Here is a 17,534-nt window from a genome sequence, read left to right as displayed (position 1 = left end):
ATTGGTTAAGGTTGTTTTGGCCATGTAGGTTGTTGAATTATGGTTGGTTTATTTAATTGGAGAATAAATGAAAGGCTAGTTTGGGGAGTGCAAGGATAAAAGGGTAGGAAGAATAGAGAGGGGGCAGTAAGAATTCATTTAAGGGGGTATGGGGTATATGGAGTTAATCTCCGTTTAGGTGGGATGACATGTGTCTCCAGCCTTAAATCACCGGTGAAGCACAAAGAGCACATATATGGAGGAGATACTGGAATAGTTGCCAGAGAGGACATAAACAATAATTCAATATATTATATCTGCTACAAATATAGGATGGTCCCCTTCTTATATATTGCATGTTAATAAATTTATTAACGTAAGTGTTTAAATTCAATTCAAGATATATTTGTCCCAATTGTTCTCTTAGAAGTTAAACTTTTTTATAACATCTAATATATATTGTTAGGTGACACAGCTCATCCGGTTAGGTTACACAGCTCATCCGGTTAGGTTAACTTAAGTACGCCTTATGCGAAAAAACTATACAAATAACACAATGTCTACAGTGTAACATGTTCATTAGCTAATACTAGTCTATATATAATACTAAAGCACATCAAGATACACTTGTACCAAGTATTTTCCTATAATGTAAACATAACAATATAACATAACACATCCAAAAATTCAGTAAGAAAAAACATAACACATGAGTAGGTGACAACTCCATCTGGTTAGGCGAAGATAATATATCATGTTTGATTAACAAAACGAGTGGCTAAACTAGCGGCATACCTACTTTGTACTAATTACCTACATCTGTTCTATGAAAGATCAAACAGAATTCTGAAGTGTACACGTTTTATCCAACATCATCTCAGCCTAGGGGCAAAATTGGTAGAAGGTACCAAATGTTGAACAGTGTAAGAGAGTTTTAAAGCAAGTGGAGTATCCACCCAATTTAATGCACTTTTATGTATATCCAGCTAATTGTCTCATCTATAAATCGACAATAGAGGAAAAAGAGCAATAACTTTAGATACTCTTAGGACCCTCTCTTTAAGCATGTATGTTTTTTTATTGGTTTTAGTTTTCCAAAAGCATTTAAATTATATGAAAATCTATATTGTAATGGGACAGTTTAGTTTCTCCTAAAGGTGTACTTGTCAGCACCTAGGAGTGAAGTGGGTCCTGCAGGAAATTTAAGTCGTGAATCCATCGTAATGTTTAACGAATGCTTGAAGGATTCATTGTTGATGTTATGTGGGCTTCAAAGGATATGTATAGCTAGTCCACTTTTTACTTGGACCGAACTGTAAGGAGAAAAAATCTTTTAGACTACTTGCAACGGGGTGTTAAAAGTGGGTTTCAACTGTTGAATATCCTGCAATAAGGGTGTTGGAATATTGTGTTTATCCATGTGGATTCAACATTCGTTGGAAAATTTAACATGTTGATAAAATTTGATGTGGACCAGTTTTGCTGTTTGGCATAAATTGATTAGATAAAAATGTTGTGTAGATTTATTTTATTTTTATTTTCACCCAATAACTAAAACTCATTTATCATATAATATTTTTATTTTTAAATAATAATAAATAAATATATCAAATTCATAACTTTTTACAATCTATAAATAGAGACTACTCTCATTTCATTTGGACACAGAAAAAACGTTATTTTTCATATAATTAACTATTTTATTGTTTTAAACTTTTTTTGTTAAATAAATCCTAATAATAACCTTTTTAAAATTTAAAATTCTTCTTAAAAGTTACATCATTTTAGTTTTTAAGTTAATTAGAATCAAAAATATTATTAATATATAGTTATTATATTATAAAGATAAAAGTATGAATTAAAAATGGTAGGGGTATAGTGTTGAATTTTTGTTAACAAACCATTGTAAAAGTTAAAAATGAAGAGGATGTTTAATAAATTAGGTAGATGAAAAGAGAAAATGATGTTGAATGTTAAAAAGAGAAAAATAGAGTGTTAGAAAATGAAATCGGTGCTAAAACCATTGTACATAGTCTTTTGGCAGCATTATCTTCCTCTCCTGTTTAGATTTAGGGTTCCTCCATCAAAGCACTACAGACGTTATACTCTTTCTACTTCTCAAATTAGATCCATAAACTGTTTATCTTCTTCTATTTATATATCTATGACGCCCTCCCACTTGGTTGGATTTCTCAGTTCATCGTATCTCACGTCCTCAGCTTCTGGGATTCGCTTAACATGAAGAAAAACGGTTAATTTATGAGAATCACCTTCTTCTTCCTTGATGAAAAGGTATCGTACTCTTTAATCTCTCACGAATCACATAGTCCAAACCTGTGTCATGAAGCCTCAAAATCATGTCTGGTTTTACTGTTCTGTCTTCATACCAATTAGACTAGGAAACACTCTTGCTTCGGCCACTATTCGGCCACTATTTCTGCCATCAAAGAGTTCATAAGCAGGTGGCAATACATACTGTCTTGGCTTAAACTCATCTCCAAAGGTATGTTAATATTTGTCTAACATTTGTCGTTCTTGCAGTTTGGACAGTGCAGCAACATAGGTTTACCTTGTGTAGATACCATAGAAGGGATCAAAAAGAAATAGCTTGTGTCAATTGGAGAACTAAATATGTACATAAACTCTAACGACCAGGTAAGACTACTCAGTCTTTGAACACATATTTGCGGCTTATGTGGATAAAAAATAGAAACAGTAAATGGTTACTTTGTTGTCTCTGTTAAGACACATGTAGCTGGTTTTATTTGGGTCCTCCAAGATAATGGATGGTCATCTGTCGCTTGCACCGGATGCAGCAGGAAGTTGGACAGATCCGGCACTTTCCTTTGGTGCAACAGATGTTCTTCTCCCAACGTTACGGGGTTATCAGGTACGAAGTGCATAATCCTAACCCATATCTAAAGGAAGAACGTTCTCTACATATACGCTCACCTAAAAGCTTTCTCTTATTTCAGGTTATGTGTTGAACTAGAGGTTGCTGACGTCAACGACAGTGCCACGTTTATGGTCTTCGACAAGGATATGACTAAGATAACCAAGAAAGATAGCTACTCTGGCTCTTGAGCAGGTATGCTTGTCGCTCCTAAACTCCATTTGTTCTACGTTTAAAATTCTTAGGCTGACTCTCAATGCATGTCAGGCCTCAAACGTACTACATATGAATGGCGGTGGAGGGCATGAGCTACCCATCTGCTTTGAAAGAGCTAGCTGGAAAGGACTACGTTTTCCAGATTCGTTTCACTCCATACATCACCCTCAACCACAGTACATTCACCGTTCTGCAGTTAGTGATGATAGCTTCTTTCTCACTTAGGCAGAAGTGGAGCTATATAAGTATTCCAACACTAACTTTTTTCGTAATTTAAAATAACACATGCAACTATGCTTCAGATTAGCAGCAACAATCAATCTCCAGTCATTTACGTGGAATGTGGGCAAGCGCCAGATGCGGTTGAAGCGGCTAAGATTGCAAATGAAGCTGATTAAGCAAAACTTCTCGGCTCTGAAGGCAAAGAAAAAAAAGGCAAACTCCCCCGTTAGTGATAGTTTCAAGACCATCAAACCGTCAACCTTCATTTCTTGTCTTTTTATAGATGTTAAATTCCTATTTTTTTCCTATTTGAATTTGGGTTGTTTTTCTATTGTCTACAAACTCCCTCTCCTAAGGAGAAGAATAACCTTGGTTTAAACTAAATGCATCAGTACATGTAAACATGGCTTTCACGTAAACACGACATAAATGTCGGCAATGCTACACATATCAAACTAAACTCTTATTCAATTATGTGTCATTCCCCTTGTTCGGAAACTTGCTAGGCGCTATGCGTGCGGCACATCCGGACCTAGCGATTTATTAGAAAATCGGAGAAAATTCGGAGAGTACGCGGGGCGGAATTTTTTGTACTTTTATATGTATAATACCTTATTTATATGTATAATACATGTTTATGTATAAAATATATATGGTACTAAAACTATAAATTTGTAAATATATACCAAATTAGATCACAAACATATAATTATATCTATCACAATTTAAATCTAGTAATACAAGATATAAAAAACTTAGATTTCTAATAAAAAAGTTTTAGTGGCAAAGTTTTTAAACAAAAGAAAAACAAATTGCTACATAAATATATAGCATATCGAAAACCCAACAATAATTCACAAAGTTGTTAAATTTGAAACATAGTAAAACATAAAGACTTCGAAAGTCCAACAAAAAGTGCACTAAAATATTAAATGAAAGACACAAGTTTGTCTCTAAAACATCCCACATCGATACATCGGGGAAGTAATGAACGTGTACCGACACTATATATAATCATGATCTCCCCCTTTGTTGAAGTCACTCACGAACAATTTAATTGGGCTCATTTTTGTTGGGCTTAACTTTTTTAAGTTAAATAAATCGGTGATTAATCGGATTAACGTCACCTAATGTGATTAAGCGGCCGATTATTAAACCGTCGTCTTTTTTTTACCGAATTGGCCTAAATCGAAACGCTAGGCTTGCGAGTAGCGTTTACGCGGACGCGTTTACGGCTACGCGGACGCGTTTACGGCTACGCGGACGCGTTTTTGAACAAGGTTTATTCCTAGGAAAAAAAGAACCCCACACATTGCAGGTCAATTAAGAAGACGCAACGGAGCAACGACTAGCGGTCACCGATTCAATCACTTTCTCCTCATAAGTGGGCTACTGGGCCCACTTTCACACCTCCCATTTAAAACTTTACCAATGCAATGAACTTTTAAACTCATATATTCTTAAGCCTCATTAAGGCCCAGCAAAACCAATAACTAACCATATAACAACTTCTAAACTTACGTTATCGGAAAACCAAACAATATATTCCAGCTTACGGGACAATACAAATTTAGTAATTTACAGATACTATATACCACCTCAAACACACACCAGGTCAACGGCTCTCCCCACACAAAACGTACACAAGGCTAACACAATAAACCTCCCAGCAAATCCCACCACCCCACACCTCTTAAAATTTAAAATTCTGCAAAGCAGCAGCACAATTATAAAAACATCTAAACAAACGTCAGTTTCTCCTACAGCAATATCGATTAAAAAACCATTATGGATCCGATCCGCGCTTGCGCGGACCTCTGACCTTAGTACTAATAATAAACTAGTTTGAGATGTGCTCTATGAATTAGAACATGGATCGGGTAGAATTAAAAAGAGAGAAGAATTGATTTTAGTAATTGTGTTGTTTTACGCGACCGTGCGATATATGGGATGTATTGAATTAAATCGAGCAGACGTAACAAACATTCGGGATTTTTGCTCAGAAAGCTCTTTGTTGAGAAGTCATCATCATCATCATGTTGTGTTGAGCAGGGATTAATATTAGATCATGGTGGTAAGCATCCAATCTATCTAATAAATCATTATGGACTTGTTTGATCACTCATTCTCTTGTGGACATATATCATTTTTAACCGAAAAGAAACACCAAAGAAAAGTCATACGTAACCATTCATCAATAAGCTTTATAGTTCAAGAATGCGGTCATATTTCTGGTAGTAAATAAATTTGGGTTAAAAGTACTAGTTGATAACGAATCATTTGGAGAAAATAACTGTAAAAATGAAGATTTTGAGTGACAAGAATTTTCATCCTAATAGTTTATTTAAGAGGTTCAAAACAATCCAACTTAAATAAACATACAACCAATGTGGATCGTAGATTAGTGGTTTAAGCGCATTGATTGGTCATGTTTGTGCTCCTAGTTTGAAATACGGTCAAATTAAAGTAATGTTTTATTTCATGTTTTTTTTTTTTTTTTTTTTTTTTTAATCCAGGGGTTCCCCACTTACGTGGATCATTCCCCTGGGCCCGGTTAGGCAGCGGTCCACTTCACCCGGGAGGGCTGTACCTGGGCTGGGGACAAGGTCCAACACCCAGTACCGCATTTGGTGACAGAAATGAGCAGTTCGCCTCCGGCTGGCGTCGAACCCGGAAGCATGACAATTGGCCCCCAAGGCTCTAACCAGTAGAGCTGACTCATCCCGTCGTTTTATTTCATGTTCATGATATTAATGCATGTTAATTCCATACCAGATGTAAATTAAGGTCGAAGATCCAAACTTTTCCTAGTTAAAAAAAAAAATATATGAAGAGAAAAATATATGTTTTCAGTCGAGTTGCATTTATGTATACATGTATTTCTTTAAAAGATGTTTAGTGGTATTTAGCATTTGCTTTGTAAGTTACAAACTGTACATAACTGATTGAACCACGTTCTCATAACACATCAACTGATGAATGACAATTTGCGGAGGAAACAACAAACAAACGGTATTGACGTATTTGTAATCTTACCGCACAAATATGCAATAATATATATACTAATAAAATAGATTTTTTGAGGTTTCATGTAGTATTTACATCAGCGAAAAAAATTTCTTCCAAAAAATGACACATGACATTATTACTAAAAAATAAAAAATAATAAAAATAAAATATACATATAAAGAAAAATAAATAATAAATATATACAATATAAAAAATAGAAATATTACATTAAACAATAACAAGTAAATATAAAATATAAGAAAAAATAAATAATAAATAAATATACAATATAAAAAACAAAAAAATTAAATTAAACATCTATCATAATATTATCAATAGAAGAAGCCACATGACATATTAAATCATTAGAAAAGTTACATAAATAAACTTAAAAATTAGAATAAGAAAATTTACAATATACATAATGGTCATATTACATTTTTACATTTTTATTATTTCCAAATATCAAAAACATGGCTACAAAATCATTCTCCCAACAACATCGGTCACACCATTGCTCCCCATCAAAGAAGACTCCCAATAAAAAAACAATGGCTCCACCATCAACCCTTACAGCTCCAAAAACGTTTGACGGCCTCCATGGAGATTAGTTTAACGAGGTAGTTTGGTTACCTCCATGGAGATTAGTTTAACGAAGAAGTTTTGGTTAGGCTGATTCATTGGTGGGAAGCTCGCAAATTCAAAAAGAGAGCATCTTCATCATGTGTGGTTTATTTTATTAAACATTTGATGGTTGAAACTGCATTCTTCAAGTCTTTATCTTATTGTCATTTTGCTTAATAACATATGCTTCTATAGTAACTGTATCTATTTGTTGTCCCCGTGAATATCTGAGTTGTCATCATCATTGGTTTGTTTTACTTTGGCAGGAGTTTTTTTAGCAACAACTAGATTTTATCTTCAGTTCTCCAATTAATCGACCAATTTATGGAGAAATTTCCTAAGATAGCTTTTTTAAGTTTTTGTCACAAAATAGCCCTCAATGAGAAAAATAACCAAAAGAAATTTTATTAAAGAGTAAAAATGTATAGTTAAATAAATAATAAGCACATATACAATATAAGAAATATAAATATTACATTAAACATCTATCGTAATATTATGAATTGATATAAAAGCAAGAAAATTAGAATAAATAAATATACAATATGGAGAAATTTCCTAAGATAGCTTTTTTTAAGTTTTTGTCACAAAAATAGTCATCAATGAGAAAAATAACCAATTTTTTTTATTAAAGAGTAAAAATATATTTATACCTCAGGGTTAACTAATCTAGACTTATGGTTTAGAGTTAAGGGGTGGGGTTTTGAGGATAGAGTTTCAAATTTTTAAAAATTAAAAATTAAAATTTTCAAAATAAAAAAGAATATTTTGGTCATTTTCTTTATTGAATGTTATTTTTGACAAAAACTTAAAAATGACTATTTGAGAGAATTGTTCTGTAATATAAGAAAAAATAAATAATAAGTAAATATACAATATAAAAAATATAAAACTATATCAAACATCTATCAGAAAAATGTATAGTTTTTTTTCTAAGGAAATATGTATTTACATAAACATACAATTCAAAATTTTGTTGTTGTTCAAAATACAACGTCCAAAAGAATAGTTATATAGCTAACGTTTAAAACTCAAAATAGTCATGAGCATATGGCGAATTAAGTTCTAGTAAATAAATAAAGTAATAATGCAAACAGCTATAAATCCACACCGCCAGTCCTTATCAAGGTGCATGTGATTCACATTTCACTTTAATCTTCATTTAACTGATAGGCATCAAAAAGGAATTCTCATTTGATTTCAATGCGATGAAGAGCGAGTGCCTAAAATTTCCACGATAATTAAAAATCCATATTCCTTTCGTGTCTTTTCAAAGTTGTTATCCATTACTATTAGCTTTCTATGTGTGTGAGCAATGAATACCATCTATGAAGACAAAAATAAGATCAGCTAAACCATTTTTGTGGGATTTTCTTTATTTATATATTGGAGTATTGGACTTTTCAAACGTGTTGTAGGTGTCTTGATTCCAAACACGGTTAACACGTAAAAGGATAATATTCCCACCTAATTAAGAAGATTAATATTTAATTGATATCTACTTGAAAAAGTAAAGACGATAATCGACGATATTTTAAGATCGGATGAAAATCAGGGAAATTTTCAATAATAATATCACAATATTTATATGTTCTTTTTTTATGATATAACTAGAAACTTCAAATTCGAATCCTTTAGTAAGGTGATTTCTCTAGATCGATTTTTTTCTTGTGTTCTTATGAGTTTAGTTTTATTTGGTCATGCTTTACAGATTACAGCTGGGTTTATTGTTACATGCACCTTGATTAGTGAATTATTAGAAAAACAAAACAAAAGTGAACGTATAAGCAAAAGAAACAAATAACTATTGGTCTATACCTATTTTAATTGGTTCAAAAGAATATTTCGTATACGTATATCCACACATATCAAATATACTAGATAATGTGAAAGTAATTATGGATGAGAATCCTTTGAAACTAAAGTATAAGGGTAGTTCATAGCTTGATTCACGATGGCTACAAGTAGGATAGTCAGCTATTCATGTGCCAATATATTTCCATAACTCTATATTGTTAGCAAATGGTGTCATTGTCAACGGTATAAGAATATGAAAAAATCTAAATATATATGCACACTCTCATATATAACTATTTCATTTGAATCAGATGATCCCTCATCGTGATCCCCAGATGATCTTTCATCGTGATCCCCAGATAATGATATTCAACCAAGACGTGGTTTATAAGTTTATAAGTTTATAAGTTTATAAGTTTATAATAATATTATGCCCTTTTTCAAAAAAAAAAAACTTTATAATAGTATTATTATTGTGTCTCTTTTTTCTTCGGTCCAAGCCCGAGGCCTCCTTGGTTTAAAATAACAGTGAGCAAGGCTTGATTCATGATTTTATTGACTGAGTAACTAAGCTGAAAACCACCACAGTACAATGCTCCCATTCCTTACAACCCTTGTTCAAAGTCCTTGAAATGTATGTTATTGATTTAAAAGCAGCGGGTATTTTTTGTTTTACATTTTTTAGAAATTTAATTTTTATATTTATGTGTATTTTAGTCATATTTATGTCTTTTTTGTATAATATTTCTTTTAAATGATTAATAAATTTTTTTAATAATTGTATTAAAATAGTTGGACCACACCTATATCAATAGGTTAAAAGATTTAAAAGCAATAATAATATTTTAGCCTACAAAAGAGTCAAATGAGCTCAATATTTTTACAAATTAAACAATATCTTTTTCTTTTTCTTTTTCATAATATTTTTTAAGAAAATAATTCTATTTTAAAATTATAACCAAATCGTAAGAGAAGATTTGGGTGGCTATTTCATTATCTGCCAGGCTCTCTCCCAAATATAAAAGTTTTTCATCACGTCGAGTTTTGAAGAAAGTAGGTAAACAAGTCAATATGAACAAAGAAAATACTTTTGTAAAGGCCTTGACTTAGAGAAAAGGACATCCAACCTTCACAGGTAAGTCATAAGTGGTAATACTTAATAGGATTATTTTCCTCTATTATAGAAAAGGTGTGCTGATATTAAGGAGAGGAAATTGCGATGTTATTTCGCCCTAGAGGATCATGATGTTCTAAATTATGCATGATACTTATATGTGTATACATGCATTCAAAAATTGATTCCAACATTATTAGTTATATACAATATATACGCGTGTTTCTCATTTGTAATTATTGTATCTTACTATCTTGTTATCTTACGAAATTAGAGTAAAGGGAAAAGCCATGTCAATTCTAAAATATTTGGAGTTTAATATAAAACAAAATTCGTAACCGTATATACATGAAAACTAAAAATGGCTAAGACTTCAAATGTTTTTAAAATAATTATTTCTAAAAACTAATTATTATTTATCAACTTTGTATTTTACGTACATATAATTTTTTGTTTATATTTATTCTTTACAATAATAAAAATAGACTTTAAACAAATTTGATTTCAATTAATTACTATATCCATTTTTTTAAAAATTGATTTTTTGAAATTTTATGTTATTTAAAACTAGATGAAGTTTATTTTAATACAAATCCATAAATTTTATGTTTTATAATCATGTAATCTTTTGTTTTATTATTGGTCAAAATATGTATAGATCAAGAACTAATGATATTTTTGTTTAAAATGGTAAAAATAAATGTTCTTAAGTTATGTGTTTAATTCTAAAAGTTATAATAAAAATGGAAAGAATATTAATTTAAACAAAAGTATATTCACACGAAATCTACAGTTAATTTAAAGCTATGTTTTATCTCAAAAAACGAAACACTGACGTTGCCAATATTATTGCTTGTACTTGTTTTATTCTGAAACTAATACTGCTTGTTATTTAGATCTAGTATAAATACAAATATGACATTCGCATCAGATTTGTGTTATATATATACTCTTATAAATATATGCGTAAGAGATGAAAAAGAACATTCTATAATCACACATCTCTCTCTTCATTCTCCAAGCATAGAATTTATCTCTCTCTCTCCCTTTTCTTCATTCTCACTCAGAGAAAATTCTGCAATATATAACGCCATGATCCACACCGACATCGCAGAGATCTTATGCGTGAAGCCCAAGACGAAAAAAAGGACAAAGACGATGGAGGAAGACGTCAAGAAGAAGAAGACCAAGAAGACGATGAAGATACAAGGAGAAGTTGTTGTCATGAAGAAGAACCTTCTCGACTTCAAAGACGCCATGGCTTCTTTTCTCGATCGAGTTCATGAGCTTCTTGGTCGTCGCGTATCTCTCCAGCTCGTCAGCTCTCTCCAACCCGACCCTGGTATTTCATCAGATCCACCTCGTTCTACTAAAGTCTGCATCTTTCACTAAAGAAACAGAGGATACTCTGTTTTATTTTAAAGATAGTAATGTTTTTTGTGTTATAATATAAATCAGCCAATGAGAAGAGAGGAAGACTTGGAAAAGCAGCACATCTGGAAAAATGGGTGACAAAAATAAAAACGTCTGTAACCGCGGAGGAAACTGCGTTTGCGGTGACGTTTGATTGGGACGAGTCAATGGGACCACCGGCTGCGTTTGTGATCAAGAACCACCACCATAGCCAATTCTACCTTAAATCCCTCACTCTCCGCAATTTCCCTGGCGGTGAAGGTGGTCCGATACACTTCGTTTGCAATTCTTGGATCTATCCAAGCCATCGGTACCGCTCTGACCGCGTTTTCTTCTCTAACAAGGTAAACGCTATTAACGAATGGAGATTAGTAGTAGTTATAATTTTTTTACTTGTACACAGAAGATTGATGTTTTAGTTCTAGTTAATGTATTTTATTTAAAACTAAAACATAAATTAAAACCTAAAAATATGAGTGGTAAAACTTTATTAGAAAGCAAATAAAAATAACAAAAACTAATAAATAAAATATGTATTAAATTTTTATTAATAGGTGTGTAAATCTTAAGCATCAATTTTTTAAAAAATTAGAGGGAGTATGTAACGCACCAATTTGACCGAGATACTATTTTTTTAATATCCTACTTGGCATTTTATGTAATGCTTTATAACTAATCTGGATTGATCTGATTGTCCATGTGCATAAAAGTTGTCAAAAGTAATATTTGACCCCAGGTCATTCTTAATCTTTCAATTTTGAGATTGTAGTTTGTTTTGGTTTTGTTATTGTCTGGATAGGTAGAGGGGAGTAAGTAATACTTTCATTTATTAATGGGTACTGATTAGTGGTTACTATATAGTACTGGAAACATATTCGTAATCCACATGACATGATCTTTATAAATGTTTATTATAGAGGATTGGAATATTCGTGTGCGTGTTTAACACATCGTACCAAAGAATAAAACCGGACCTTGCTGTCTTCTCTTTACACAAGTCGCATTCCCTTTATTACGATTATTTTTATAATTTAGAGAATCATTCTATAACTTGATAGGGACAACTATTAAAAGTTAGATTTATCATTATTAATTTTTACAACAACGTAAATTTATTAAACTAGGCATTAGGTTGGACCACCTAACAGTCAAATTCAAAAAGCATAATGCATTAAACATCCTTTAGTACCTAACCCAAATTTCAACAAACGATTAATGTATAGACGGTGATTATCTACTCATTTTCAATTCTTTTTTTTTTCTTTTACATAAACACAAAAGGCATATCTTCCAAATGAAACACCAGAGCTACTCAAAGAGCTAAGAAAGGAAGAGCTAAAGAATCTAAGAGACAACGAGAAAGGAGGAGAACTCAAAGAATGGGACAGAGTTTACGACTACGCTTATTACAACGACTTAGGTGCACCCGACAAAGGTCCTGACTCAGCCCGTCCGGTTCTCGGCGGTTCACCTGACTTTCCTTATCCTCGCCGCGGCAAAACCGGTCGTAAACCCACCAAATCCGGTTAGTAACCTCAACATTTAAAAACCATCACATATATTGCAAAACTCATTGGATTACTTGATATACACGTCACCGTTTTTTTATCAGACCCTAAGTCTGAGAGCAGGTTGGCATTACTAAACCTGAACATCTACGTGCCGAGGGACGAGCGGTTTAGCCATGTGAAGTTCTCTGATTTCCTCGCGTACGCACTCAAATCGGTGACTCAAGTGCTCGTCCCTGAAATAGCCTCAGTTTGCGACAAGACCATCAACGAGTTTGACTCGTTCGAAGACGTTTTCCACCTCTATGACGGTAGTATTAAACTCGCCAATGGTCACACCATATCTAAGCTACGTGATGTTATCCCATGGGAGATGTTTCGTGAGCTTGTTCGCAATGATGGTGAACGGTTCTTGAAGTTTCCTTTGCCTGACGTCCTGAAAGGTAAACCTAAATATATAGTATATTATTAAATAAAGATGCGACTAAGGATTGGATTCAGAGCAAAATTTGTATATAGATTTTGACATAAATGATACGTTTGTTATTACAGAAAGTAGATCGGCTTGGAGGACTGATGAAGAGTTTGCGAGAGAAATGTTGGCTGGACTCAATCCAGTGGTTATAAGTCGTCTCCAGGTATAACATTCATCAAATCATTCAATTTTTGCTTTCAATTGTATAAAATGGTCGAAGTTATATATTTTATATGATTAGTCATAATGTGATTATACAAAAACAAATTTGCAGGAGTTTCCTCCAAAGAGCAATTTAGACTCTACAAGGTATGGAAACCAACACAGTTCCATACGAGAAGAGCACATAAAACCACACATGAACGGTCTCAGTGTCCAAGAAGTAAGTATAATATACAAATCCTTGCTTAGCAAGTAACAGTTTCTTTATCATATCGTAACTTTTGTTTTTTTGTTATATAAAAAAGGCTTTGGGACAGAACAAGCTATACATATTAGATCATCATGATGCATTGATGCCATACTTGACACGGATAAACTCGACAAACACTAAAACTTATGCGACCCGAACGCTTCTGTTGCTTCAAGAGGACGGAACACTGAAGCCTCTAGCCATAGAGCTGAGTCTTCCTCACGCACAAGGTGAATCACACGGAGCGGTGAGCAAGATTTTCACACCAGCAGAGAAAGGCGTGGAGGGATCGGTTTGGCAGCTTGCTAAGGCTTACGCCGCGGTTAATGATTCCGGTTATCACCAGCTTATAAGCCACTGGTAAGAAGAAAAGAAAAAGACGTTGTTAAAACAATTAGTGTTTGGTTTAATTAGGTAGGACCTAAACATAACCGGTTATTTTCATTTCTTTTTCAGGTTGAAGACGCATGCAGTGATTGAACCGTTCATAATCGCGTCGAATAGGCAACTAAGTGTGATCCATCCGATCTTCAAACTTCTTCATCCTCATTTCCGTGACACGATGAACATCAACGCATTGGCACGACATGTCCTTATAAACTCTGATGGAGTTTTGGAGAGAACGGTGTTCCCTGGTCGTTACGCAATGGAAATGTCTTCTTCAATTTACAAGAATTGGGTTTTCACTGATCAGGCTCTTCCCAAAGATCTCCTCAAGCGGTATGCATATCAAGTCTTTTTCTTTAGAAAATACCCCTATAAATAGCATTAAAACACCTTATTGTTCCAAAATTAACACACAAATAATAAAATATAAATAGCATTAGTTACAAGTTAAAGATACATTTTTATTTTATATTTAGAATAGGTTTAGTGATTATAGTGTTTAGTATTTAAAGGATGGGATTAGAGAATAGGATTTTGAGTACTTTAATCATTTTTATCTTTTAATTAGTGTTAATTTAGTCACTTTTCCCAATTTCAGCTAATTTTTATCGTAATGTTTTTTGTGCTATCTAAGTCATTTTCCCCTTTTCTTTATGTCGACGCACAAGTAACCTTTAAATTTCTTGTGTAACAAGTAACATTAAATCCCCTGTTTTCACAGTGGAGTTGCCGTTGAAAATCCAAGCAGTGATAACGGGATTGAGCTTCTGATTGAGGACTACCCGTTTGCAGTCGATGGTTTAGAGATATGGTCAGCGATTAAGACGTGGGTGAGAGAGTACTGCACAATTTACTACAAGAATGACAAAGCTGTGCAAAACGATACCGAGATCCAAGAATGGTGGAACGAGCTTCGAACCAAAGGTCACGGCGATTTACAACAAGAGTCATGGTGGCCGTCGATGCAAACCTGCGACGACCTCATCGAAGCCTGCACCATCATCATCTGGGTCGCCTCTGCTCTCCACGCAGCAGTTAACTTCGGGCAATACCCTTACGCTGGCTTTCTCCCAAACCGGCCTACCGTCAGCCGTCGGTTCATGCCGGAACCGGGTACGGAAGAGTACACAGAACTGGAGGAAAACGAGGAGGTGGCGTTTTTAAAGACGATCACGCCGCAGTTACAAACTCTGCTTGGTATCTCCATCATAGAGATTTTGTCTATGCATTCAACGGACGAGATTTACTTAGGGCAGAGAGACTCACCGAACTGGACGGCAGATGAGGAGCCTTTAGAGGCGTTCAAGCGGTTTGGAAAGAGTTTGGAATTGATAGAGAACAATATTATACGAAGAAACAATGATAAGAAGTTCAAGAACCGGACCGGTCCGGTTAACATACCATACACTCTCTTGTACCCGGATACTACGGACTACACGAGAGAGGGTGGACTTACTGGTAAAGGGATTCCAAACAGTGTTTCTATTTAGAGATTAATACTCTTTCTTTATTTTTATTTTCTTAATTTACAATTATGTGTTTGGATTTGCGTCGTTTGTAGACTAATTAATGTTACTATCCATTGTTCATTGTTCATATGTCATTTACCAATCACCTGGTAGCTCAAGGTGATTATATTTCTATTGGTTTTGTGTGCTTGTGGTAATGTACTAATTGGTATGTGGGATTCGTATTTAATATAACAACTTTATAATGTCAGGGTACAAAGTGTAATATACGTTTTTATACAAAAAGGTTTATGTAGTATCATCAAGGAATAAAATCTCACAAGATAAGATATTAAAGCTAAAATCAAAGAATCTATACTAAAGTTCGATAAAGTTTTTTATTTTCGAGGAAAGAACATCAAATGAAGAGGACCATTCTAAGGCACACGTACGAAAAAAAAAAGTAGTTTTTGGTAATCATTTTTAATCGCATTTTGTTTCCAATGATTTTATCGCGTTTGAAATCTGACATGACAACTGTACAATTCAACAATAACAATTATAGACCAAAAGCTGGGTTTGTTTAACGGCCCAAGAAACGAAACCCCTAGAGCATCTCCAATATGTACAACTCCGTCTTTTCCTCCAAAATAGAGTAAAAGTGAAAATAAAGTAAAATTGCTTTAACCCTATTCTATTTCCCACTCCATAATAGAGTGATGAACAAACAAAAAATAGATTATTGTTATGAACCAGATTGTAGATGACTCATAACCAAGAGATTATGATTTATAATCTTTCCATTTATCTATAACGGTGTAATCTCCTATATAAGGAATCTCTATGTTATTAATAAATATAGACTTTTCCATTACTTTTACAACACGTTATCAGCACGAAACTCTAAATCCCTAAGCTAATACTCTATATTATTGCCTAATACGCGAGCTGGAATGGATCGAGTCGCTTCTATCGGGTCGCGGACGTCTTTTGTTGCTTGATCGGGAACGCCTTGATCGACGAACCCTAAACCCCGATCGCGTCTCTTGTTCCCGCATCTGTTCCAGCTCGCGTCCCCGATCAGCTTCAGCCCAAGGCGTTCCTGAACCTAGCTCAGACGTTCGCGACCCGAGAGCAGCTCCAGCACGCGACATCTTCCTTGTTCGCGACAGCATCAGACAGCTCGCGTCCGACGATCAAGGCGTTCCCGATCAAGCAACAAAAGACGTCCGCGACCCGATAGAAGCGACTCGATCCATTCCAGCTCGCGTATTAGGCAATAATATAGAGTATTAGCTTAGGGATTTAGAGTTTCGTGCTGATAACGTGTTGTAAAAGTAATGGAAAAGTCTATATTTATTAATAACATAGAGATTCCTTATATAGGAGATTACACCGTTATAGATAAATGGAAAGATTATAAATCATAATCTCTTGGTTATGAGTCATCTACAATCTGGTTCATAACAATAATCTATTTTTTGTTTGTTCATCACTCTATTATGGAGTGGGAAATAGAATAGGGTTAAAGCAATTTTACTTTATTTTCACTTTTACTCTATTTTGGAGGAAAAATGAATCTGATAGGTTGCTAGCTTGTTTTGCTTATATAATCCGATAGGTTGATAGATTGATTGATGTTTACTTGTTTAAAATCCGAATGATCTGATTGCATAATTCTTGAGGTTTAATATCATCTGCTAGGATTGATAGTTTTGTAATCTGATCTGTTTTAAATAGAAACCCTAAATAATTCGTATGATGCCTAAATAATCTGTATGATAGGTTATATTGATCTGATTTGGATGTCTTTGAGAATTGAGAATCCGTATGCTAGGTTGATAGATTCATGATAAAATCTAATGTCTTGAGGTTTAAGATTGTATGCTAAGTTCGATTTTATTGATTGATCTGATTTGAAATCATGAAACCCTAATTCTAGTCCTAACCTTAATCCACATATCTGAAACTTGAAACCTTAAATTCATTATGCTTATGAGTTCTATTAAATTGATTGATCTGATTATATGTTTTTGA

General features: G+C 33.7%; 1 protein-coding gene and 1 long non-coding RNA gene across 4 annotated transcripts; both read left to right on the top strand.

The window, feature by feature from the left end:
• Positions 1 to 2,010: 2,010 nt before the first annotated feature.
• On the top strand, positions 2,011 to 3,706 carry LOC106293710. 3 transcript variants are annotated; one of them, XR_001260610.1, is made up of 6 exons: positions 2,011 to 2,271; positions 2,374 to 2,482; positions 2,558 to 2,634; positions 2,725 to 2,869; positions 2,955 to 3,067; positions 3,140 to 3,706. It is a non-coding gene; the product is annotated as an uncharacterized LOC106293710 (long non-coding RNA). The 3 variants fall into 3 exon arrangements; XR_001260608.1 differs by lacking the exon at positions 2,374 to 2,482 and having other exon boundaries at positions 2,521 to 2,634; XR_001260609.1 differs by having other exon boundaries at positions 2,011 to 2,482.
• A 7,078-nt stretch (positions 3,707 to 10,784) lies between these two features.
• On the top strand, positions 10,785 to 15,768 carry LOC106295789 (linoleate 9S-lipoxygenase 5, chloroplastic-like). The gene is made up of 9 exons (XM_013731773.1): positions 10,785 to 11,196; positions 11,313 to 11,611; positions 12,549 to 12,792; positions 12,880 to 13,218; positions 13,328 to 13,413; positions 13,525 to 13,632; positions 13,718 to 14,022; positions 14,119 to 14,382; positions 14,771 to 15,768. The coding sequence occupies exons 1-9, from the start codon at positions 10,947 to 10,949 to the stop codon at positions 15,537 to 15,539; spliced, it is 2,664 nt and encodes an 887-aa protein (XP_013587227.1). The 5' UTR covers positions 10,785 to 10,946; the 3' UTR covers positions 15,540 to 15,768.
• Positions 15,769 to 17,534: the final 1,766 nt, after the last annotated feature.

Source organism: Brassica oleracea, chromosome C5, assembly GCF_000695525.1.
Source record: "Brassica oleracea var. oleracea cultivar TO1000 chromosome C5, BOL, whole genome shotgun sequence".
NCBI classification, from domain to species: domain Eukaryota; kingdom Viridiplantae; phylum Streptophyta; class Magnoliopsida; order Brassicales; family Brassicaceae; genus Brassica; species Brassica oleracea.
The sequence above is the reverse complement of the archived record's forward strand: the minus strand, read 5'-3'. Positions and strand labels throughout refer to the sequence as shown.

Excerpts from the sequence above, each read along its gene's own strand:
- LOC106295789 (XM_013731773.1), top strand. The coding sequence starts at position 10,947 with ATGATCCACACCGACATCGCAGAGATCTTATGCGTGAAGCCCAAGACG. Across the intron at positions 12,793-12,879 it reads TCGTAAACCCACCAAATCCG|ACCCTAAGTCTGAGAGCAGG; the intron begins GTTAGTAACCTC and ends TTTTTTTATCAG. Across the intron at positions 13,633-13,717 it reads ACGGTCTCAGTGTCCAAGAA|GCTTTGGGACAGAACAAGCT; the intron begins GTAAGTATAATA and ends TATATAAAAAAG.